Raw genomic sequence first — 23,104 nt, forward strand, 5'->3', positions numbered from 1 at the left:
ATAAGGTACAGTATTAATTAATTGACAATGTGGAAAGAGCTATGGATGAGGCTATGAATTAATGCTAGAGAGTACTTGGTAAGAGCCGTCTTTTGAGAGACAAACAGCGCCTTGACTCATTAAATTCCAAACGCTCAGTGCAAGCTTGACCAAACAAGGAGCACTTCGTTGTAATTGAGCAGCTCTTTTATTGGCGTCATTAGACCGTAGAGTTACGGATTTATTCCATAGAGTTACGGATTGATATATGTATATTATATTATAATGTTTCATATATATGTACATATATTATAAGAGTTACGGGTTAATTCCATTACTCTTTATATATTAGATATTACATGTCTATGTGTTATACTCATGTTATCAATGAAGTTAATTCCAAGCTAGTTAGATAATTTGTTGGAATTTATTCACAGAAAATTTCAGAGCTCATCAAAAATATTCTCACTGCTTTGTTTATAAGATACGTCGAATAATATATCCTTTGTTACCAATGTAATTTGGAGTTGCTAGGCCCTTATAGAAGAAGCAAGCTTTGGAGTCATTATAGTGCAGTAAGAAATACATGGGGCTGTGGGTACGAGGGTCATCCGGAAAGTAGTACCCGTTTGGGAATTGAACAAAATGAAGTAAATATTAACAAATGTAAACATGTTTACTGAAAAGAACATGTATTACACTACTTCTCTACATAATATCCGGACAAATTTAAGCATTTGTCGTATCGTGTCACGATTTTGAAACTTTGTCCTTGCCACGAAGTCCTTGAATTTCGTAAACGGATGAAAATCTGAAGGAGCCAAGTCCGGACTGTAGGGTGGATGGTTGAAAATTTCCCAGGAGAATGACGCCAGTAGACAACAGACCTTGCCGTCGATTTCTAATTGCCCGCTATAATTTTTTTAATGTTGCACAATACGCTTTGGCATTGATTGTGTCTCCACGAGTCATGAAATCGATGAGCACTCCACCTTGCCGATCCCAGAAACATTGGCGGCGCAGCAATATGACACTGGTAAACAAAAACTCGTGACACGATACGACAAATGCTTAAACTTGTCCGGAAAATATGTAGAGATGCAGTAGTGTAATACATGTTCTTTTCAATAAACATGTTTACATTCGTTAATATTTACTTCCTTTTGTTCAATTCCCAAACGGGTACTACTTTCCGGATGACTCTCGTACATTATAACTAGAGCCATATTAATCATTTCATACGGTTAGCTAAATAATTATTGTAGGAAAAGGCCCGCTTAACCACTTCAAATAGAATTTTTCCTTCGGTTACGGCAGCAGAAACAGTCCAAAAAAATCTTGAATGGAGACCAGCTTGTGTTCGTCAACGCTGGTGTGGTACCATGTCTAGTTATAAGTTGATCTGTTGAAATTGCTGGTGCAATCGAACTACAAGTTTCAATTCTCGTCCTGAGCAAAGGTTGATGAGTTATAGGAACGCTTGGTGACTGACAGCGTCGGGTTAGCCGGTCGTTGTAAGTACTTTTAGAAGTACGATTAGCTTTAAATTGTGGTTTTGCAGGTCGCTCGACACTCACTTTGGGCTTACTTTGGGAAGCTTTACATGGTATATATGGTAAATCGCCGACATTTGCAAGGGTAGATGACGGACGAGCATGTGAAGACGATTTGGCAATCCCTTTGATATTTGCCTGTTTATTCCGATTGGTTGTTTGCAAGTGTTGTTGCTCTCCATGTCGCGGCATGTGCACAGTGGCAGGAGGCTGCAAGTCAGAGTTCCATCCAATAATGTTTCCTGTTTCTCCCTGAGTGTTGGGATTTCGTTGTGAAGATTCAACAGGAAGTGATTGGCCGACATCGAGGTATTGGTATCTTACCGTATTTTGAGGTAGTGATCTCATACCGGAATGGCTAGTAATTGGATCAGCCTTCTTCATTACTCGTCGGATGTTCAGCTCACACTCAAAGCTGGTCCATTGGTATGGGCATTCACTGTTTTGCGCAGAATTAAACTTATAACAAGTGTGAGGTTGGTACAGTGATACATTTCCGTCCCACCTAGTGTGTTGTCTGACGCTAGAACCGTTCGCTTTAACATGATTGTTGGCGATCGGCTTGCAGTTAAAGTAAAGCCAGCGCGCATCGACATCAGACACTTCGATCGCGATCTGCAGCTCGTGAGCGCCCCAGCTAACTTTGTTCATGCAATGCGAAGCGTGGCGGAAATCAGACTCGGATTTCGTCAAGGGTGAACCATCTGAATTCAGATCAACCTCATCCAATATACTGCTGTAATTATTTTTGGTAAGGATTAATCGAGTAAAACTCCTTGAGTTATGAAACTTTTGGTCAAGAAGGTAAAGATTTGGTCCTAGTTTGCGTTGTGCTGTCTCCCACTTGATGGAAAAGCTTACGTTGCCGTAGAAATTGTGCTCGATTCCGCATTTAGAGGCTGCAAACCATAATACCTGTTAAAAATATATTGTGAATTAATAAGCGGGAAAATGTTTATAGATGGAATTAAAAGAATGTTTTTTAATCTGCACAGAAAAACAATTTAGAATTAAATAGGCAGGTGCATGGGCTTGGATTTTCATGAAGTGATTGGAACCAGTGTAATTAAAATGTTTAATCAATTTTCTTTTATATTGCAGTTATGTAGATATAGAGTAAATTAGGATCAATATATGAAGTGCTTTCCTTCAGACATTAATGAATGTCTGATGTGTCATATTTTAACAAAAATGAAATGCAGAAATTTCGATTGTGTGATAACTATTTCAGGGTTAATCGAACATCATTTCCCCAATAGTTTAAGACATGAAAGTGACTTACATCCTAAGTGACCTTATATTATTAACGTACCCGTCTTTGGAGACTTGTGCGACCCATGGTGTAAGGTTGTGGCACAAGCATTTCCAGTCGGGCGGCATCTTCGAAGTCATCGAAATGAATACATCGGCGGATTTCAATAAAATCAGCGTACGTGGGATTGTCTAGAGGCTTAACAGTTTCATAAAAAGTTTTCGCTCCCTTTTTGGAATTTGATTGTTGGTTTTCAAATGCTTCAACACTCGATATTGTGTTTAGTTGTTTGGCCTCGCGCGATCGAGTATCGAAGGCATGGTGTGTTGAATGAATGGGTTCGATGTAAGACGAACTAGCATGCGCAGCCGATGGGTAAATTTTCCTTATCTCTGACTTGCGATTCTGTTGCTTCACTTTTCGCGGCTGGAAAGCAATTGCAGGACGCTGTAAGCCGCAGTCCAAGTTAGTAAAATTTCCTACTTTCCTATGTTGTTTAGGCTCTATTTTTGAAGACTCAGCAGTTAGTGCTAGGCCGACATAATTTTGAGGTGTTGGTCTCATTCTGGAACAGCAAGCCGTCGGAACAGCGCTCTTCAATGCCTTCTGGATGTACTGGTCACACTCAACGGGAGACCATTGGTAGGGACATTCAATGTTTTGAGCAGAATTGAATTTATAACAAATGTGAGGCTGATACAAGGATTCTTTTCCGTCCCTCCTGGTAATTTTTCTGCCACAATAAGCATTCGCTTTATCATGATTGTTGGCCACTGGATTACAGTTCAAGTAAAGCCACCTCGCGTCAGCATCGGTAACTTCGATCGCGATCTGCAGCTCGTGAGGGCCCCAGCGAACTTCGTTCATGCAGTGCGATGCATGGCGGAAACAAGAATCAGATTTTATCAAAGGTGAACCATTTGAATCCAGATCAACTTCTTTCAATATTCCGTCGTAAGTTTTTGGGGTGAATATAATTCGTGTGAAACTTCTACCATTATATATCTCTTGGTCGATAAGGTAGAGGTTCGGTCCTAGTTTCGTCAGCACGGTCTCCCATTTGATGGTAAAGCTGACATTGCCGTAGAAATTGTGCTCCGAGCTCAAATGAGAGGCTGCGAACCATAGAACCTAGAAATAATAACAATAATACATAAATCTTGTTAATCCATTGTCATGTGACGGCATCATCTTATAAAACATTGCTCCTGTTCGGATTATTACGCTACAATTGAGTAAATAGATTTTAGAATAGCATCTAGCGAATTAATTATGTTTTATGGCAAAAATTTTATTTTACGATGCAAAGATTGAAAATAGGAAATATTGTAAATTTACTGCCCAAATGTAAAACAATCATTGATTACGCTGTGAAAAGTATAGGTTGTAGTGTCTAGGAACACATAATGACTCGGAAATAATTCAGACGTCTCATGGATATTAACAATACAGCACATTGCACAAGTTGATCGAAAAAATACACCAATAATTAAAAATTTATTCTGAGTTGCCGAATATCCCAAACGTACCCGTCGCCTGAGGCTTTTGTGGCCCTTGGTGAGCAGCTGCGGCACAATCATCTGCAGGCGCACCGCCTCTTCGAAGTCGTCGAAATGAACGCATCGGCTGATTTCAATCAAATCAGCGTACCTGGGATTGACTAGAGGCTTCGCGGTTTGATAGCACGTTCTCTTTATCATTTTCGGTTAAGTCATTCCCTAATCTTAACAAAATTCAGCTTCAACTTGACATTAGTGCAGTGGAAATATTATTTTCTCCCATTTGATCTTGAATATCTAGTAATGATGTCGCAAAGGTGAACATAATAATTTCTGCGGCTGTTGTTCCTGATATTCGTATCAAACCCGGAAACACAAATTGACATTACTTCGAACTTGAACCAACTTTCGACGGTTTTCATGCTAGTTAATAACTTAAAGATGATTCTGCATAGCTTAATGCAGCTAAAAAACAATGAAGTTTTTTGATATTATCTCTTCCCTAGTGTTAGTTTTCCGAAATTTTCTACGATCGACATACGAAACTTATTATTCATGCACAAATTCCTGAAAAATGAACCTCAAATTAACGTATCAAAATTTTAATTTCTCTTCTCTGGAAATCTTCACATGTTTCGATTGTTCTTCACCGATGTTTTTCTCGTTTTGAAAGTCAATAATTTATTTAAATGCTTTATTTTCTTTATATTATTCAAATTTCTGCAAAAAAAACACAGACAAAGATTACACGAAACTTATCATGCAAACTACTGCAACACCGATTACACAATCTGTGCTCGGCACAACAGAACTCGACGAACGATAAGTTGGTTAAACGTCATATACGTAGCAACTTGACAGGTAATGCGTCAATGCTGTTTATCTGATCGCAGCATTAAAAATAGATAAATGAGTGAGATTTAGATTAAATTTAACAGACAGCTGCGTGTATTCTTTTAAAGAAATACGTGCACATTTTTCAAGTACGGATACATTTTTAGCGCATTTTCTCATTTATGGAAAAAAGGCGCTATTGTGCTCGTCATGTCCGTCCGTCCGCCTGTCCGTCTGTCAGTCCGTGACTTCAAGTTTTCGCCAACGAGAAAATGAGCTCCCTGTCACTCACTGCAGTGAGTGCCGAGTACGTGCGCTTTTGAAGAAGTACGTGCAAATTTCTCGACAAAATTTCACCTTCATTTTTCCATTGGTTTAAACAGGTAAATTACGGACGAGTGTGTCGATCATCTTCTCACATATTGTGCAATGATGATCCTCAAATTTTGAACTATTAATTTTTTTTAGCCGTATGCAATGATAACTCGAAGTAAAACGAAAAATGTGACTCTATTAACTTTTATTAACCGAAACCTTTATAAATCTGTTACCTCGAGATTTTATTATGAAATGGAAAATCAGCAAATGAATTCGTTCTTGATTTTGGGTTCTCCTCATCTTGAATCGTAATTCATTCGATAAATGGTGAAAAGGTTTGCCGAAGTATCAACTCGAATTGGTGAAATATTTAATTATTAAGCGATCAAACAAATGATGATGAGCTGAAAAGCAATGAAAACCATTTCTGTATTTTGATACTGAGTGGAGTTATCGTACGCTCCTTGGCACTCAGACTATCTGTCTTAACTGCCACAGTGATGCCGGCTCAAACTCCTTTGCTGGGGCATATTTTTGATGAGACGTTCTATGTTCTAACTTCTAAGAGATATTTATATTGCACTGCAGTTGCAGAAATGCTAAGACTAGAATTCAAGCAGTTTCTATTCTTATTCTATGTTCAGCAAAAATATGTGCGTTCGTATATTGTTTGCTAGCAACCGGCTTAGAGTTCAGGAAAAGCCACACCGTCATTTACGCTAGCCCCAGTCAGGAGCTTGTCAAGCCGAGCCAGCTTTGGTCTTGTACTGAGAAGAATATGACAGGAAGTCAGAAGAGGATTGGTGTCAAGAAGAGAGGCATATCAGAAACTTCAAGACAACTTGTGTCACGATTCACTTGAACATATCCTCTTCAAGCGTTGTTGTGATAGTGCTCAAAAACTGCCGTCTCTATGATATAAACCGAATTATTATCAAACATTAACTAGTGTTACTAGTGTAGATGTTTACATATGCATGGTTGCGTGCGTTAACATTGTCTTTCCTCAAGGTCTTCTGAATAATTATGAAGAACTCTATTGCACTAAGTAGTGCAGCAGAGAGGTATAACGCTTTGTTGATTTATATATTGAATTTTGTTTTGAATTTATATCACTTGTTTGCTTAAATTGCAAATTAACTAAGAATTTAAAAGCAAAGAAAAGTCCACAAAAATTCATATCTTTATAGAAAACGTTTCGGAGACCAGCTCCATCGTCAGTTCGTAGAATCTAGAATCACAAATCAGAAGTCACAAATTAATAAATTGAAAGCACAGAACGAAATGAAAAACCTAAATTTACAAGTAATAGACGGAGCAAAAAAAAAAAAATAACTATCTATTAACAATTTCAAGGGGATAGGAGCTAGCTGCTGAATCCAAACTGGGCCTAAGTTTAAAGATGTACAGTGATTCTAAAATGCGCAAATCGGAATTCCCGGAGGTGGAAACTAACACCCTAAAGTCACTGTCAGAAATAGGGACATCGCACTGCTCGGCGTGAGCGCGCACAGCTGAATGAGGTGGGCGCGATAGCAACTGTCCGGTTCTACAGCTCCTGCCCTTATGCTCAGAGACCCTGGAATAAAGATTGCGTGACGTCATCTCGACGTACTACGCAGATGCGCATCGTGCACAACAATATTGATAAACCATTGTGGCAGGTTTTAAATACACAAGATGGTCTTGCGCTACGGTTTTTAGTCAAAAAGTCATTCATGCCCATTCATGATTTTCGCGATCAAGTTTCACATTACGTGATTCACGATAGATGAGTCAAATTTCCTGGCATCGATGATGCGTACGTCGTCGAATTATTCGATTAGTCAAGCGAAGATTGTCGTGCTATGTAATTTCTCAAGTTTACGGGCATATTCATTTTCATTTAACGTTTGCCGATTAAGAGAATAAAGCGCCATCGAGTTGACAACAGATACCAATTTAATATAAATTAAGTTGACTCGCTTGCCAATTTAATATTTAGAGTTTTCAGTCATAGGTTGATTTAATATTATATTGATCAATCTGCAAGCGTAATGTGTGATCAGATAATGTCATAATAAATATGATGCACTACTTCCGTAGTCGATCACCATCAAGCACCGTTCATCCTGGCACACTGCGCTGCATGTCTACATAATATGCTCGCTGATGGTGACGCATTCGTCTAAAACGATAACGATAACTACTGTCATCTCCCAAAATATTCCACTGTAGGTCACTTTAAACGAATTTAAGATATAGAGTGATGCAATGCAGCCCAGTATGTTAAAAAATAAAACTTGCAGCCGGCAAGGTAGATCATGATTCTTGTAATCGCAATTTTTCACATGTACGCTTCACGTAACCTTTCTGTTAAGACCTTCAGTCATCCGAACGAAGTTTACCTGTAGATAAATTGTCACTCGTAGTTCAAACCTCCTTTAGTGGCGAAGTGCTGATGAGTTTAGTGCTGCAATTTATTAGTCTTTCATTATTGATTCTGATATGATATTTTTTTGGATTTAATTTTGCTTATTTGTTTTTCTGATGTATTAGATAGCTAATTTTTATGCCTTACTTGCAGAAACTATGTTTTCAAGATTATTCAATAAAACTCCTCGAAACGTGACTGTCGAAATTTCGCCTAAGCCACTAGGGCTTAACAATTCTAATTTTTGATTGGTGTGTATTCATTAATTTGTATCTCCTACGTAATAATATTTGCAGAACATAAAAACCTTGCATGTATAGTGGGTAAATGAGAATACTTTGGATATCATTGTTATTATTAAAAGTTGAAGTCCCCTTTACAATTAAGATCAAATAATTTACGAATTTCCTTTAACTTGAGCTGCAATTTTGCAAGAGCGAAACGGAAATTTAACGTATATTTTCCGTAAGTGCTCTTTAATACCACTATCTGTGTAGAGCATATGTGTGTTCATCCTATACTACAAAATAAAAGACGACACTTGGGTTTTTACTCATTACCAAACTGGCATTTCGGACATCGACAAACTTCTATAAGCTCTCGAGGCTTTTCAATTCCTTGAGGATGATTCTGTAGAATTTCGTCCTGCTGCAAGAGATTTTTAATACGTATAATAGCGGCTTTATTAATTGCATAAAATTACTAGAAAAAAATCTCCAATGTACTCATTGAATCTCTGTCACGTAGATTTATTTGTGCCTCGAAAGGTAACTTAAGACATTTAATCAAGTTTATAATCTTTAGTTCATTGAAAGCGTCACAATTTCTGAAAGTTTTTCGACTTTTTTGATCGGTATTGATTAATAGATCGCTAGCATGAGCCCACCTGAATATGACGCAACGTCGCTCATGCAGCCGCTTAATATTAATATTATCCATTTCGGTACTGTACTTATAATAAAAAATTCTTACATTTTGGGTAAAATTTCAAAAAATGACATAATATTCGTTCGTTTCACTCACGCGGATACAACCCCAACAATTTACTTAAATCAAAACGGGAGGCAAATTTTACAGTAATACGTTGATAATACAGTACACTAAACAATTTGGCACATTAGCTGCGTATTCTAACGCTTCTAATGATCTGTGATTACTTGACACCTAAAGGTTCGCGGCTCTTTTCTGTTCCACCGAGTGAGAAGTCGGTCCACGTGGTGAACACGAGAGCACGAATAGTTTCCAGGACGAGCTTGGAGAGTACGACCTCGAGTCCAGCCCACGCGAAATCCGCAACCCTACACATTAAAAATAATAATACCTATGAACTGACCGAGACTAATCAATTAAGCACGTTAATAATGGAATCGCGTTATTACCACTCAATAGCCACTGAATATCACATATGTGCAGCAGGTTTTATTGTCTAACTTAATTTGATTGAATGGAACATCTTAACAGTAGAGGCATGCAGGGTAAGTTGACTAGAAACCAAAGCGAGTGAAGGCGTAATAGTTATCGTCAACAATGCCTAGAAATTGGTTGCTCACAGGAGTACTGCTGCGTAACGACTGGTCTAATTAAGGCCCGGTCTATCTCTATATTGTCGCGTGTTTCCAATCGGTGCCTTCTAGAATTCAATTTACAACCTTATACCCTGAGGCGCTCGGTATTATTGCGCAAACCAAAATATCGCCCAATAATTTTGAGCATCTACTCGATTACCTAAACGATGGAAAATACCACTGAACCCCGAAATGCCACGAGCATAATTGTAATGCAGCGCATTTGAAAAAAATTCAATTCTGGAATTGCCTATTCTTGTAAAGGAGGCTCGAGAAGACTGTCTAAAGTAGATTCTTATTGCCAGAAACACAGTCAGGGCTGCAGGCAATATGTATACTGCCGGTAATATGCATGACTTCCAGCCATTCTTAACCCCGGGCTTTGGAGCTGGACGCTGTGAAGGAATAGCAAAAGTTGAAAGTATGTTCGGCGAAGTCGCAAGACGAGTGGAATAATTTTTTGATGGAATTTTAACTCGAGCTGAATGAGAACGTTCGGATTTTACAGCAGGAGTTGGAAGTGTTCGGGGTGATTTTGCTACAGAAGGTTGAACTGTAGGTAGTGCAGAAGTCCTAGTATGACTTGAAAGAGTACGTTTGGAACTTTGTACCGGAGCTGAAATTGGTGCAGCAGAGGTTGAAAACGAAGGAAGTAGTGTTTCAACTTGAGCAGGATGTGATGAAGCATAGGTTGCTGACGAATTTGGTGAAGTTGGAAATCGAACTGTAGGAACTGGAAACTTCTGTTGTGACGGCATTGAAGTTCCGGTATGACTTGAGACTTCACGGGGGGAACTTTTGACTGAAGCTGAAATTGGTGCGACAGAGGTTGAAAACGAGTTGGGTGGTGTTTCTATTTTTGCTGAATGTGGTGAGACAGAGATTGCACACTGATGTGGCGAACTTGGAACTCGAGCAACTGGATTGGGAGGTGTCTTTAATGGCTTTTCAGCAGAGACGGGACGCATACGATTACAATTTTTATTCGCTGTTACGGAAGACATTTCTAATGACAATTTAGACCTGGAATCTCGAACAGGCAAATCCAGTATCGCCCTTAGGTAACGCTCGCACTCATAGGGCGTCCATTGGTAGGGACACTCGAGGTTTTGAGCAGAATTGAACTTATAACATAGGTGGGGTTGATACAGGTATTCTTTTCCGTCCCTTCTGGTGTGTTTTTTGCCACTAGAAACGTTAGCTTTATCATGATTGTTTGCCACAGGCTTGCAGTTCAAGAAAAGCCAGCGCGCATCGGCATCGGTAACTTCGATCGCGATCTGCAGCTCGTGAGGACCCCAACGAACTTTGTTCATGCAGTGCGAAGCGTGCAGGTGGAAACCTGACTCATTCTTCATCAAGGGTGAACCATGTAATGCCAAATCTACTTTTTTCAATATTTTATTATAATTTTTCGTGGTGAAGAGCACTCGAGTGAAACTTCTGCCATTATAAATCTCTTGATCGATAAGGTAGAGCTTCGGCCCGAGTTTTTGTTGCACGGTCTCCCACTTGATGGTGAAGCTGATGTTGCCGTAGAAATTGTGCTCCGAGCTCAAATGAGAAGCTGCAAACCATAGCACCTGAAAATATTGGAAATCGTAAAAAATATGTCCGTTAATTGCGTTGGACCAGATTTCTCTTTCACACTTAGAAACCATTACTGGTTTAATAAGTTCCACTAGAGAAAATGGGATTCAAATTCAGGCCAAACGAATTTATCGTTATTGATTTTAATAAATTAGCTACTAGAGAATGAAAGCCAGAAGTGCTACCTATGTTTTGCTCCAATCGCGAATTGAGAAATTTTGCTTGTGGCATTAGAAAGAAATCATAGGTCGAACGGATTTGATAAGAACTTGATGAGTCAATGAAAACCAATTGCGTCAATAATGAGAAATATAGCCAATCGTTCTGAATTGCCGTATCACTTTTACGTACCCGTCGCCTGAGGCTTTTGTGGCCCTTGGTGAGCAGCTGCGGCACAATCATCTATCTGCAGGCGCACCGCCTCTTCGTAGTCGTCGAAATTAACGCATCGGCTGATTTCAATCAAATCAGCGTACGTGGGATTGACTAGAGGCTTCGTGGTTTGATAGCACGTCCTTACCATTTTCGGTTCAATTATTTACCACTTATTTCTAACTTGAGGTAGAAGTGAAAATGTGTGAAGAGGGAATATTTAATATTTTTCGAAATTAGTCTTCACTTCTACAGTGATTACACGAACTTATCAAATATGGTAAACGTCAGAAAGGGTTACAATTTTAACTTTTCGAAATCAACCAACTTCCAGAAGCTCTCCAAGCTTCATAATTCTTTATAGATTTTTCATTACAGCTTAATATGCAGCGTTCATTCCTAGCATTCACAACTTTTAATGTGTTTCATCATCCTGCAGGACCTTGCTACAAATTTTACCAATTTTAATGACTGTTTTTTTATCTCATCACAATTTCCTGAAAAATTCACCAAAAATATACTCATAATTACCAAATGTGCTCATTAAGACCACGTACAGCTCGCCCTCATACTCACCAACACAAGCCATTGTCCCCGATACACTGCACAGTCAATCTATCATCAATGATGACGCATTTGTCGAAAACGATAACGATAACTTCGGTCAACTCCTTACAAATTCCGCTCTGAGTCACTCCGAATGAATTTGTGATATAGAGACTAATAGAGTGATGCAACGCAGCCCACTTATTTTAGGAGTGGAATTTGCAGTCGAAAGGTTAATGACGAAGCTAAATGCAGAGATGCACTTGTAGTTCTCGCTAGCAGAATATCAGGTGACGCGACGCGAATGAGGACTCAGAAAGAATGAAGTTCTAATACAGCGCTGTCGCAAAAGGAATTATTTGACTGATTAAACCGACACCGTCGTCAAGAACCTGAAACAAACTGACTTTAGGTGCGGGCTGAGTAAATAAGCTCATTGAAATTGGCGTCACTGGGTTGCTTAAAGTTTGCCGTTAGGTTACATATCTTTTAATCGATCAAGTAAAGGTTCAATCCGAGTTTCTGTTGCACGGTCTCCCACTTGATGGTGAAGCTGGCGTTGCCGTACAAATTTTGCTGGGAGCTCCAGTGGGCTGGAGCGAACCAAAGAACCCAAAAAGGTAGTGAGTTGTACAAATGAGTGGTAATGTAGGTTATATATTTTATTCTACAGCCATTCCATAGTCTGTGTTCTGTCAACTGTGTTCCCGTTTTAAGAATCAAAAGAATTAGGTATCTTATTCGTAAATTTTTAAGTAATTCCAATTTTCGCGTGCATTTTATATCGGGTGTTGATCCGTAACATGTTTACAGTATGATTGTAGCTGTGTTTTCTTTGATGATGCGGATAACAATCGTTGTCATATGTCACTAGCTGCGAAGTGGAGGTATGTGTGAAAGGCGCTAGAGTTGTGTTATATTCATGTCATAAGATAATAGAACTTGATTCATGTTTGCGATTTGCTTGGTTGTACGTAACGGTCAATTTGCAATGTTTGTGGTTGATTGTGAGTGCGCGCGCCCAGCACCCAACACACTTTCGGAACTCGTGTCTCCATATATTATTTGTACCGTGATCGGTATGTCACTATTTGAAAGCTTATGATATTTTCTTGAAATTTTCATTTATTTTCAGACGATTGAATTTCAGATTGGTATTTCAAACAACTGATCTGGCAGGAGTAATATGGGAATGGAACCTTAAAACCTTAAACCGCTTTAAACACTAAAAACTTAGGAATAAATATTGTACAAGCAAATACTTCTCTGGGTAATTTTAGATGTGAGAATATCGGAGCTTCGATCTTCTTCTAAACGCGCGTCTTGGGAAGCCATGACCCTTTATTTATCGATTATCTCAATGAATTAATTGACGTTTCTTCTTTTGTTATGAGGCATCGGGGTCGCTGATCTAAAACTTTATCAGAATTTAATTCATACAATAATTTGTAAGCTGAAGCCGGATTACCAGTCACACAAAATATACTACATAAAATTGAACTTGCAACTGTAAGGTATTTGAGGACATACGAGACACAGTGTGGGAACAATTTCATATGGAATGTGCATTGAAAACTAATCCAATGTGACGCGGCAGAAAATAAATTTTAGTTTTATTGATTAAAAGTAACTGAATTCGGACGGTCAACTTCTTACTTCTACGGCAAAATAATTTCCGGGGGGAGGGGGTGGAGCGAGAGGCCACCTTAAATTTTGAAGTGAATAATATTTCTTATTATACATCATCATTTAAAAAAACCTGTAAAAAGTAAGAGGGGATATAAAACAAACTCCAGTGCAAAAATCGAAAAGACGGCTACTACTGCAAGCAGTATAGTCAGGTTCCAGCCATCATCGGCTCTTGGTCGTGGTGCTATTCGTAATGATTTAACGCGAGTAGCAGGGCGTGAAGGTAAACGTGGTGACGCTACAACAGGGGATGGAATGAAGCTAACATTTTTCTTAGTAGAATGCGTGATTTCTTTCGTACTAAAATGAGTCCTGCTAGAAACTCCAGTCTTCAATACCACTTGTATGTTCATCTCGCACTCAGATTTGGTCCACGGAAAAGGACATTCCAAATTTTGAGCAGTATTGAACTTGAAGCATTTGTAGGGAAGAAATTTCGATTCTTTTCCATCCGTTCTGATGTGTTCTCCAAAGCTGGGAACGTTCGCCATGGAATGATTGTTGGCCACCGGCTTACAGTTCAAGTATAGCCACCGGGCATCGTCATCGGTAACTTCGATCGCGATCTGCAGCTCGTGGGGACCCCAGCGAACTTTGTTCATGCAATGCGAAGCGTGGCGGAAACCAGACTCGGTTTTCGTCATGGGCGAATCTTCAGAATCTAAATCCACTCTCGTAAGTATTGTGTCATAGCTATTTCTAGTAAACACGACTCTAGTGAAACTTCTGGCGTTATAAATGGCCTGGTCGATGAGGTAGAGGTTCGGACCGAGTTTCTGTAGCACGGTCTTCCACTTGATGGTGAAGCTGACGTTGCCGTAGAAATTGTGCTCCGTGCTGGCCTGCGATGGTGCGAACCACAGCACCTGAGAAGAAAAAAAAAACGCGAAATAAAAAATTCAAAGAATTCATTAATTCGCTCATGTTAACATGTTATCGTTTCATGTTTGTCTTAGTGTGCTTCGCATTATTATTGCTAAGCAATTGGCGATAGAATAAAGACGATTGTGCTATAATTAATGATCATTAACGATTTTCTGGAACCATTATTTCATTTGTTGGTATAAAAATCAGGAAGCAGTTTGACTGTCATTTAAAAATATGAATAGGTAATTAATGTTACTGGATGGCCCACACACTCTGAAATAGTCATTTGATCAAGTAATGTCGCAAATTGAAAATGCGACTCAAGGCATATTTTCTTGTACACAATAGAATCGATAATCGTTAAAAATTTCACGGCAATCGGCAAACTAATCATTTGATATAATTCTGATTTTAAAATTTTATTTTATTTTCATTAGAATCCCAATTTGCACAAAAATAATATATCATTTGTACCCGTTGTTGGAGTCTCATGTGGCTGTTGGAGAGCGGCTGCGGCAGAAGAGCTTCATAGTTTACCGCTTCCTGGAAGTCATCGAAATGAACGCACCGGCTGATCTCATCAAGATCGGCATGTAGAGGAAACTCCAGAGGCTTCACAATTTGGAAACTTGTATTCAAGACCATTTTTAATGGATCATATCCACAGCACGATGGGTACAAGATGCACTATTAATTGCACGGCGTGGGAAAAGTTAGAATGGTGGTTAGTAAGGTTAAGTATACGGAAATACAAACATACCTTGACTTACGAACTTCGATTCGTTCCGTGACTGAGTTCGTATGAGAAAATGTTCGCATGTGTAAATACCAACAATATAGGTATTTAATGTGTATTATCACAATTTAAATCAAATCCAGCACCTAATCGCTTCGATAGCACCGAATCGGTACCGAAAATCATTGCGTAAGAAGAGACATGTTCGTATCCGGAAGTAAAAATCTCGAACCTCCGGTTCGTGTGAGCAAGTTCGCATGTATAGAGGCATTCGTAAGTTGAGGTATTACTGTACTGGCATCTTTTCTCAACTAATTTATGGTATTCAAATTGGACAAAATATTAATAATATATGTGTTACGGACGAGAAAATTTACTCATTAACCCACCCATTAGAATTTGTAATTTATAATAAATTACTAGGCCTCATAACTTTTTCCACAGTAAATCAGGACCTATCACAATGGCACGAAACAGAAAAGGTGATCAGACATCTCTTTCATGTTAAAATCCATTTAGAGAATTTTTCAGTTAGGTATAAATTCTTGGGCGCTGTTTTTAGAAATTTTCGTCATCATTACTAGATAAGTAAACAATTTTAGCTATTTCATTTTTGCCCTACCTAAACTTTACGTTTAACACTATTTTCAACTTTGGTGTTAATTTAACATGTTAATTCAACATTATTTATTATTTTAATTTTTAATTTTTATTTTAATTTTGCATAAATTAGCTTCCTAGTTAAAATCAAATAGCAATACAAGCCAGAAATTTTTGAGCACTGACAATAGCAGACGCCTCAAAGTTTGGTACAAATTTCAAAGTGCTAAGTCCATATAATCGAAAGTTATGAGGCAATAACTGAAATTTTTGAGAGGCTTGCACTTAATCACACAAGATGAAAGATTTCAATTAGAGTCGAGTGAGAAACATCAGTTTGCTTAATTGAGTAAATCATTATGAATTAAAAATATATAAAAATAAAGTCGGAATTATTCAATAAATTCCTGATTCGTTATAATTAAAGAAATATTACCTGAAGATGAATTAAATGCTAATTAGATTTTTAATGAATTATGTTTATTAATCCATAGTTCCATTTCTGAATAAATCCGAGCAGCATTTTGGATAACGTAAGCAATGTACGCATACCAGTGTAAATATTTATATTGCACGGAATAAAGTGATGTCGACTTTGAATTACATTCATTGAATCTATACATAAATTATTGTTTCATCATTATCAAATGTTTGACATGACATTGATAATTAACATCAATCTTTCAATTTAAACAGGGCATTACCTATCTTCCAGTTGAGCATTCTGATAACTGTGCTTGATTTTCCAATATAATTTCCAATTGCCTCTGTGTAAATATCATCACCCTATTATTCTGCTACAGATGTTCAGATCGTCCCCTTCATGACCTACTGAAGGAGATGCCTTAGAGCTTAATTAGTTCGTCAACCTGGCTTAGTATGTCAGAGTACAAAAGTATGTTTCAGCTTTAGGGACTCACAGGAGTAGCGTTCGTCTGTGCCCCAAGCTTCCTAACCTAATTCATTAAAATTAAGTTCGTCATTATCACAACACAAATTCATTTGGTGGCTCTGTCTTCAATGTAAAAGTGAAATAACATTATAATGATTGTTCTCGCTTTTATCAATATTGGATACCAAGCTCCCACTGCGAAGTAGGATTGATTGCGAGAATCACGTCCTCAACTGTTCCCAACCTAATATTCTTCACTTGCAAGAGGCTTTTCCCTGATATTGACCACAAATATCATTTGCAGGAAACACGCCTTACTCGCCACCACTCAGCGTACATTCTGACACACTGATAAGGCAGACTTAGACCGGCAAATAAGTTATCATGTTATCGTTATCGTACGTAAATATTATTATTGCCGTGAATATCGTCAGGCAGGATCTTGCGGTCAGCAGAGCCGTTTTTTTAAATTTTTTCGTTGATTAAGTCTTTTGGAAAACTAAATTCAGGTTTTATTTCGTTGTAAATGCCACTAGAACGGTCAGGTCGTTGCAATGCTTTCAAAAGTATGAGGTTCAAACGCCTAGCAAGTAATAAGCATCAATGCTGAGAATTTGTTTCTTCTACGCCCGTCTTATAATACAAGTCTTCCTCAATAGACAATGTCTCGAGATGATTGCGACAACCTGGTAACGAGAATAAGGCGTTAGGGGCACAGTAGAACATCAGCTGTGTACGATACTTGTCTTCGTATCAACTTTGATCTGGTAGCATATTGTTGTGTGATTAGTTTGCGGCGCAGTAAACTCCATATCACGCAATTAAGAAAAGATTTCAGGCAAGTGTTGCAAACAATCGTCAGCGCGGATTGTATACAACTGCTTATTCATGAAAAATTTCTGTCACACATTTTATAAAATTCTCAACAAAATTTCTTTCCATTCCATCAAATGAAGTTCAAGTCCGACTTTAATTTATTGGCACATTATTTTTAGCTGAAATTAATCGTAAATTCTTTCTCTATAATAATCAATTCAAGCCGACGACTTGTTTTACCTAATAAAAAAGTAAGCAAGTCGGTCGACTGGCAATTTTCTGCGATTTCAACGCCGTCCACCAAATACCTAATTTTCTTGAAGGAGAGGATTGGAAGAATCAAATGAAACGAGTCATTGAACGGACACTGAACTGAATAAAAGCAACAAAAATAATAATAATATTAATAGTGAATAAAAGACAGGATATATCAGGTTGATACATTCCAACTTAAAGGAAATCAACTGTCAAGAAGACCCGAATGTTAATAGACTCATTTATATACCCACAACCACTTACGAAACTACAACGCATTAGAAAATTAATATAAGCAGAAAATCATTGGAATATTATCGATAGCAATAGCACATAACAAGAGCTCCAATAGCAAGAACTTCACTAAGACTTGATTGTCAAACTAATTAGATGGAAGGGTTACCGTAAACAAACAACTGTAGACAACTGTTCACAATTTCGACTTCCCACTGCAGTGCATTAACTTTTTTCTTTAAAAGGAAGCAATTTTTATTTTATAATAAACCTTGAACCGCTTGAACTGAATAAAAAACGGAGACGATCCGTTCGTCTGCTGACATGAAGCTCGTCGTTTCCAAACTAAAAGATGTTACTTAAATAAAAGAAACGAAACCTCTACTTTTAATGAAAATATTAATGATAACACCTCAATTAAAAGCACATTTCATGAAAGCAACAAGCGCCACGTGTTTTTTTAACAGAATTCCTCTACCCCCCCCCAAAAAAATAATAATATTCATACATGTTGCAAGTAATACATTCCGGATACACAGCTGAAAAAAGAGAAGATATACAAAAGAGATACACATCAAAAGAAATAATAAAGAGATACACATCAAAAGAAATAATAATTCACAATGGATGTTGCAATGTTTTTTCGTCCACAAAGAAGCAATCGTGCCAGATAATACAGTGGCACTGCATCAATCTTTATGCTCCACCCAGGCCAGATACGTAACTATGATGACGCGAGCGGTGGTTAATACAACTTCATACATATCAGAGTTGACTTTTTATAACTCTCAAAACAGGAGACTTGAAAACCAAGCTGATGTAAGCACATAGACTATCAAATCCCATGCACCTATAGTTATTGCTCACCTCATCAGAGCAACTGATTGATGTATAGAAATAATTTTGTAAAACAATATCATTTGTATTGACTACCAACTTAATTTTGTGATTGAAACAAACATTCCAGTCGACCCTAAAAATCATTTCGTTATCGAAAACTATTAGTAAACAATCGTGAATTTATTGAACAAACACTGAATCTTCGCAAAGGAAAACGTTTAAATAAATCAAACCTATGTCCGCTATTACTTCATGAAAATTACCTACGACAATCCAGGCAAGTTCACACAAAAAAATGTTGCATTTTAGCTCCAGGAGATCAACATGACAGTGTTCAATTACAATCAATACTAGTTGTTTCTGTTACATCATACAAGAGAGAAAGACACAAGGCTATCCGAATTTGATGCTTCTTTCTTATAGGCAAACAGCGCTCGGGGCATCAGCTACGAGTCACGAAGTTTTGGAGATGGGAGTAAAATAATCGGTTTCCTGTGAACTTCAAACGAAACGAATATGATTTAAAATTAATGCTATCATTAGTTTATAAATGAAAAGTTTGTGGCTACTTCGATTAAATAGTTTACATCTCTCGAGTCCTCATGATAAAAAAATTCCATGCAAATCAAAGTAACAATACTTCTGATCACAAAGATATTTTTCGACTTATCGTTCATTTAGAATCTTTGGAGTAACTCCTCCAAGCGGCGAACAAAGCCGTTGCGGCCGCCGCTACTCCCAACAAAATCGCACCATCCGAAATCTCGGACCGCCGAGCCGTACGCTGAGCCATCCCGGCACGGCTGGTCGATGCTCCATTGGCCTCAAAAATCTTCTCGATGTTCTCTTCACACTCATCAAGCGTCCACTCGAAGGGACATTCACAATTACGCGCAGTATTGAACTTGTAGCATTTGAATGATTCGAAATTTGTGTCTTTACCATCAAACCTCTTGTGATGTCTAGAATGAGAATTTGCCTCTGAATGATTGTTGGCAGCCACTTTACACTCCGAGTAAAGCCACTTTGCATCGGCCTGGTCCGCTTCGATCGCTATTTGCAGTTCGTGAGGGCCAGAGCTGACTCTGCCGTCGCAGCGTGAAGCGTGATGGAAACCAAACCAAGATTTTTTCATGGGTGAACCATCGGCATCCAAGTTAACTCTCGTTAGCACTCCGTCATAATTATGCTTAGTCAACACGACCCGAGTGTAACTTCTTTCCTTATAAACGGACTGGTCAATAAGGTAGAGGTTAGGACCGAGTTTCTGTAGCACAGTCTCCCATTTGATGGTGAAGCTGACATTGCCGTAGAAATTGTGCTTGGAGATAGGAAGCGATGGAGCGAACCACAGCACCTGAGGAGAAAAAAAAAACACACACAAAATAAAAGTTTACATACAAACACCTGGGCAAATATAAGCACCTGGGCTTTTATTTTCAATTATTAATAATGGAAGCTGGAAGCAAGGCAATAATTGATAATATATTTTATTGATTTTGTTTGACCGTTTGTTAAAACACTCGGCGTGTTTTTGTTGCCCTGAATAAATCCACGGATTACTAAGCAAATTTCATTGTTCATGTGTTTCAAGACTCATACCGTACTGGAGGCCATTTGAGCGCGTATGCACAGTACCGGTATACCTATCGTGTTGGGATTATTACCAGGATATAAAACTATATCTTTATTCGTTAGATGAGGCATGGGGAAAACATGAACGACATTGTTCTATCGTTTCAAATGTTGTCATGGAGGTTTGAAAATGTCTACCCTAACTCCATTCCCGTTTAGCTAAATTAGCTTTTCATCATTGTTTTAATAGAGATATCAAATTCAATTCAACGTTCATGTTGTGAAGAATTAAAAATATGAATAACACTTAGATCATTATTTGATTTTGAGAATTATCATGATAGCAAATTAAATTATACCACTTCGCCGAGTAAAGGTTAATTGGCATCTGAGGAATTATCTATCGTGAGCAGCGCCTAAGGCTAACGTGTCAATAAATTCCAAGGTAAAAATGTGCTTATGCTACCGAATATGTAATTAACGGCACCATTTTCATTGCCGATACGTGAATAGACCAATCCATGCCCAATATTTTTATCCGAACCTCATCTTACCTTCCGACGAAGCGGCTTGTGACTGTTCCGGAGAGGTTGAGGCTCGAGTAGTTCCTCACGAACGGCGTCTTTGAAGTCATCGAAATGAACACATCGGGTAATTTCGTCAAGCTCAGCGTAAGAAGCATTTTCCAAAGGGTTTACTTCTGTAAAACTCGTTTTCTTAGCCATCTTTTATCTTGTAGTTTATAAACATGTACTTATTCAAGTCCAGCGAATCTGCACCTGCTCGCAGGACGTAGATGCTACACATTAAAAATTATTTGAACACACAGCATTACCTCGTTTTACAGACGGTGTAGAAGTCAGATCAGCTAAATCGGCATTCGACGCAGGTTCAAAACACCTATCGTCAGTTCGTCACAGATCGCTTCTTGCTAGGTAGACAATAGATAATTTATTCTGAACTCGATGCTTTCAAACGTTTGACATAGAATTGCTTAATTTAACCGCGTTTGTTTCGATTTGTCAAGTCAGATCATCATAGCTAACTAAAAAATAATGATAAAGTGACTTTAAAGATTATTATTAAAGTTTAAATAGATGATGTGACCTATTGTGAGTCAATAACTAAATGTTATTGATGTGAGTCAATAACTAAAAAATAATGATAAAGTGACTTTAAAGAAAAAATTAAAGAAAAATGTTGGTTTTGCATAAAATTTGAGTAGGTAATAGGTATGACGTTGACCTTATTTGGAAAAAAATGATTGAGCAATTGACTGTTAGTATGCATTTTTGGACTCGTATCTTTTCAGTTGAACTTAACAGATTAAATAAAAGCTTTCACCTCTAGATATACCACAATCGAGACCTGAAGTTGAAAAATTTACGTCGTACAATCACTGATCAGGCATTTTACAATTTACTACGATTGTGCGAATACAAATTTAGATGACGGCCCAACCCCATGCCATAGCCATTCTAAATTGGACCTTAAATTATTGTAAAACAGGCAAGCTATACAAAGAAAACACCATAAAAATATAATCAAAACTAAACATGGACAATTTATTCTGAACTCAATGCTTTCAAACGTTTGACATAGAATTGCCTAATTTATCCGCGTTTGTTTCGATTTGTCAAGTCAGATCATTACGGGTTACAGCTTAAACCTTTTACGTAGCTAAGTTAATGGTGACCATCTTTGTTTTCTAACGGAAAATTGTTTGTATAGGCTTTCAGTACAACCTAAAGATGTAACAGTGTCTGAGTTTATTACCGTATAAGTGTAACATTATACGGTTATGAAACACACGTTCGCATCCATTATATTCTTCAAACAATTGGTGTTCGACCAATCTGCCACACAGAAGACACACTGACACTGCTAGTCCTAGTCGACTTTTTACTCGACTAGGGACTAGCCTCGGCGCTTCGCACGGGCTTCGTACTGCGAGAATCGCAGGTTCGTAACGCGTTACGCGCAACTGCAACCTTCAGTTTAAGGAGTTAGTAACATTAATAATAATCATAATAATTCGGTATTATAACATCTGTCACTTGAATTCATATGAAATAATATTTTTTTCTTGAATAATAGATTTCAACCTTTTATTAGGAATATTAACATATTATTGCACGGACGGTGGCAACCTCACACTCTATCTTGTGAAAGCAGAAAGCGTATAAATTGCAATCATTTGCACGCATAATAAAAATTAAGGCTTTAAGTATTAAAAATCTAAGGAATCTTGCTGTTGCCTTCATGCCCTGAAATTGTATCTGGAAATAAAACGTCTAGCAAAAATAGGTGAGTTGTGCCAACGGCTCGATATATTGTTGTTAACAAAAAATGTGATATAGATCATTTCGCAAGTAAGACTGATGTATACAAACAATTGAAACTTCAAGTTGTTGTATATTAAACTAAATTAAAATTACATAGAAATGACGCCGAATAAATTTCAAATGGAAATTACGACGGAGAAGTATTTGGTGGAAATTCAGAAAGAGTCCGCAGGCGAGTTCGCAGGCGGGTCCGCAAAAGTGTCGATTCAGTACCGGATCGACACTTCAGCGAACTGAAGCGCGAACTCAAGCGCGATCTCAAGAGGCAAACCTAACTTCACCTTCAACTTACCCAGTCATAAATCCATAAATACCGAACGGATTTCTTCCAAAT

At 38.0% G+C, this 23,104-nt stretch overlaps 4 protein-coding genes across 5 annotated transcripts; all 4 read right to left on the reverse strand.

The window, feature by feature from the left end:
- Window positions 1-1,211: 1,211 nt before the first annotated feature.
- LOC108665552 lies at window positions 1,212-4,823 on the reverse strand. The gene is made up of 3 exons (XM_047881193.1): window positions 4,314-4,823; window positions 2,845-3,915; window positions 1,212-2,447 (listed from the first exon to the last, which is right to left on the reverse strand). The coding sequence occupies exons 1-3, from the start codon at window positions 4,482-4,484 to the stop codon at window positions 1,266-1,268; spliced, it is 2,424 nt and encodes an 807-aa protein (XP_047737149.1). The 5' UTR covers window positions 4,485-4,823; the 3' UTR covers window positions 1,212-1,265.
- Window positions 4,824-8,581: 3,758 nt separating this feature from the next.
- LOC108665555 lies at window positions 8,582-12,335 on the reverse strand. Of its 2 annotated transcripts, XM_047881196.1 has the most exons (3): window positions 11,952-11,972; window positions 11,355-11,558; window positions 8,582-10,996 (listed from the first exon to the last, which is right to left on the reverse strand). In XM_047881196.1, the coding sequence occupies exons 2-3, from the start codon at window positions 11,403-11,405 to the stop codon at window positions 9,521-9,523; spliced, it is 1,527 nt and encodes a 508-aa protein (XP_047737152.1). In that variant the 5' UTR covers window positions 11,406-11,558; window positions 11,952-11,972; the 3' UTR covers window positions 8,582-9,520. The 2 variants fall into 2 exon arrangements, with proteins under 2 accessions (XP_047737152.1, XP_018007808.1); XM_018152319.2 differs by having other exon boundaries at window positions 11,355-12,335.
- LOC108665554 lies at window positions 12,329-15,283 on the reverse strand. The gene is made up of 2 exons (XM_047881197.1): window positions 14,952-15,283; window positions 12,329-14,476 (listed from the first exon to the last, which is right to left on the reverse strand). The coding sequence occupies exons 1-2, from the start codon at window positions 15,120-15,122 to the stop codon at window positions 13,667-13,669; spliced, it is 981 nt and encodes a 326-aa protein (XP_047737153.1). The 5' UTR covers window positions 15,123-15,283; the 3' UTR covers window positions 12,329-13,666.
- Window positions 15,284-17,877: 2,594 nt separating this feature from the next.
- On the reverse strand, window positions 17,878-22,244 carry LOC108665563. Its single transcript, XM_018152333.2, has 3 exons — window positions 22,202-22,244; window positions 20,980-21,204; window positions 17,878-20,207 (listed from the first exon to the last, which is right to left on the reverse strand). Exons 2-3 carry the CDS (start codon window positions 21,148-21,150, stop codon window positions 19,524-19,526), a joined length of 855 nt encoding a protein of 284 aa, XP_018007822.1. The 5' UTR covers window positions 21,151-21,204; window positions 22,202-22,244; the 3' UTR covers window positions 17,878-19,523.
- Window positions 22,245-23,104: the final 860 nt, after the last annotated feature.

This window comes from Hyalella azteca, unplaced genomic scaffold (genome assembly GCF_000764305.2).
Source record: "Hyalella azteca isolate HAZT.00-mixed unplaced genomic scaffold, Hazt_2.0.2 contig7278, whole genome shotgun sequence".
NCBI lineage: Eukaryota > Metazoa > Arthropoda > Malacostraca > Amphipoda > Hyalellidae > Hyalella > Hyalella azteca.

Excerpts from the sequence above, each read along its gene's own strand:
- LOC108665552 (XM_047881193.1), bottom strand. The coding sequence starts at position 4,484 with ATGATAAAGAGAACGTGCTATCAAACCGCGAAGCCTCTAGTCAATCCC. Across the intron at positions 3,916-4,313 it reads ACAAAAGCCTCAGGCGACGG|GTTCTATGGTTCGCAGCCTC; the intron begins GTACGTTTGGGA and ends TATTATTTCTAG. Across the intron at positions 2,448-2,844 it reads GCACAAGTCTCCAAAGACGG|GTATTATGGTTTGCAGCCTC; the intron begins GTACGTTAATAA and ends TATTTTTAACAG.
- LOC108665555 (XM_018152319.2), bottom strand. The coding sequence starts at position 11,405 with ATGATTGTGCCGCAGCTGCTCACCAAGGGCCACAAAAGCCTCAGGCGA. Across the intron at positions 10,997-11,354 it reads ACAAAAGCCTCAGGCGACGG|GTGCTATGGTTTGCAGCTTC; the intron begins GTACGTAAAAGT and ends CAATATTTTCAG.
- LOC108665554 (XM_047881197.1), bottom strand. The coding sequence starts at position 15,122 with ATGGTCTTGAATACAAGTTTCCAAATTGTGAAGCCTCTGGAGTTTCCT. Across the intron at positions 14,477-14,951 it reads ACATGAGACTCCAACAACGG|GTGCTGTGGTTCGCACCATC; the intron begins GTACAAATGATA and ends TTTTCTTCTCAG.
- LOC108665563 (XM_018152333.2), bottom strand. The coding sequence starts at position 21,150 with ATGGCTAAGAAAACGAGTTTTACAGAAGTAAACCCTTTGGAAAATGCT. Across the intron at positions 20,208-20,979 it reads ACAAGCCGCTTCGTCGGAAG|GTGCTGTGGTTCGCTCCATC; the intron begins GTAAGATGAGGT and ends TTTTCTCCTCAG.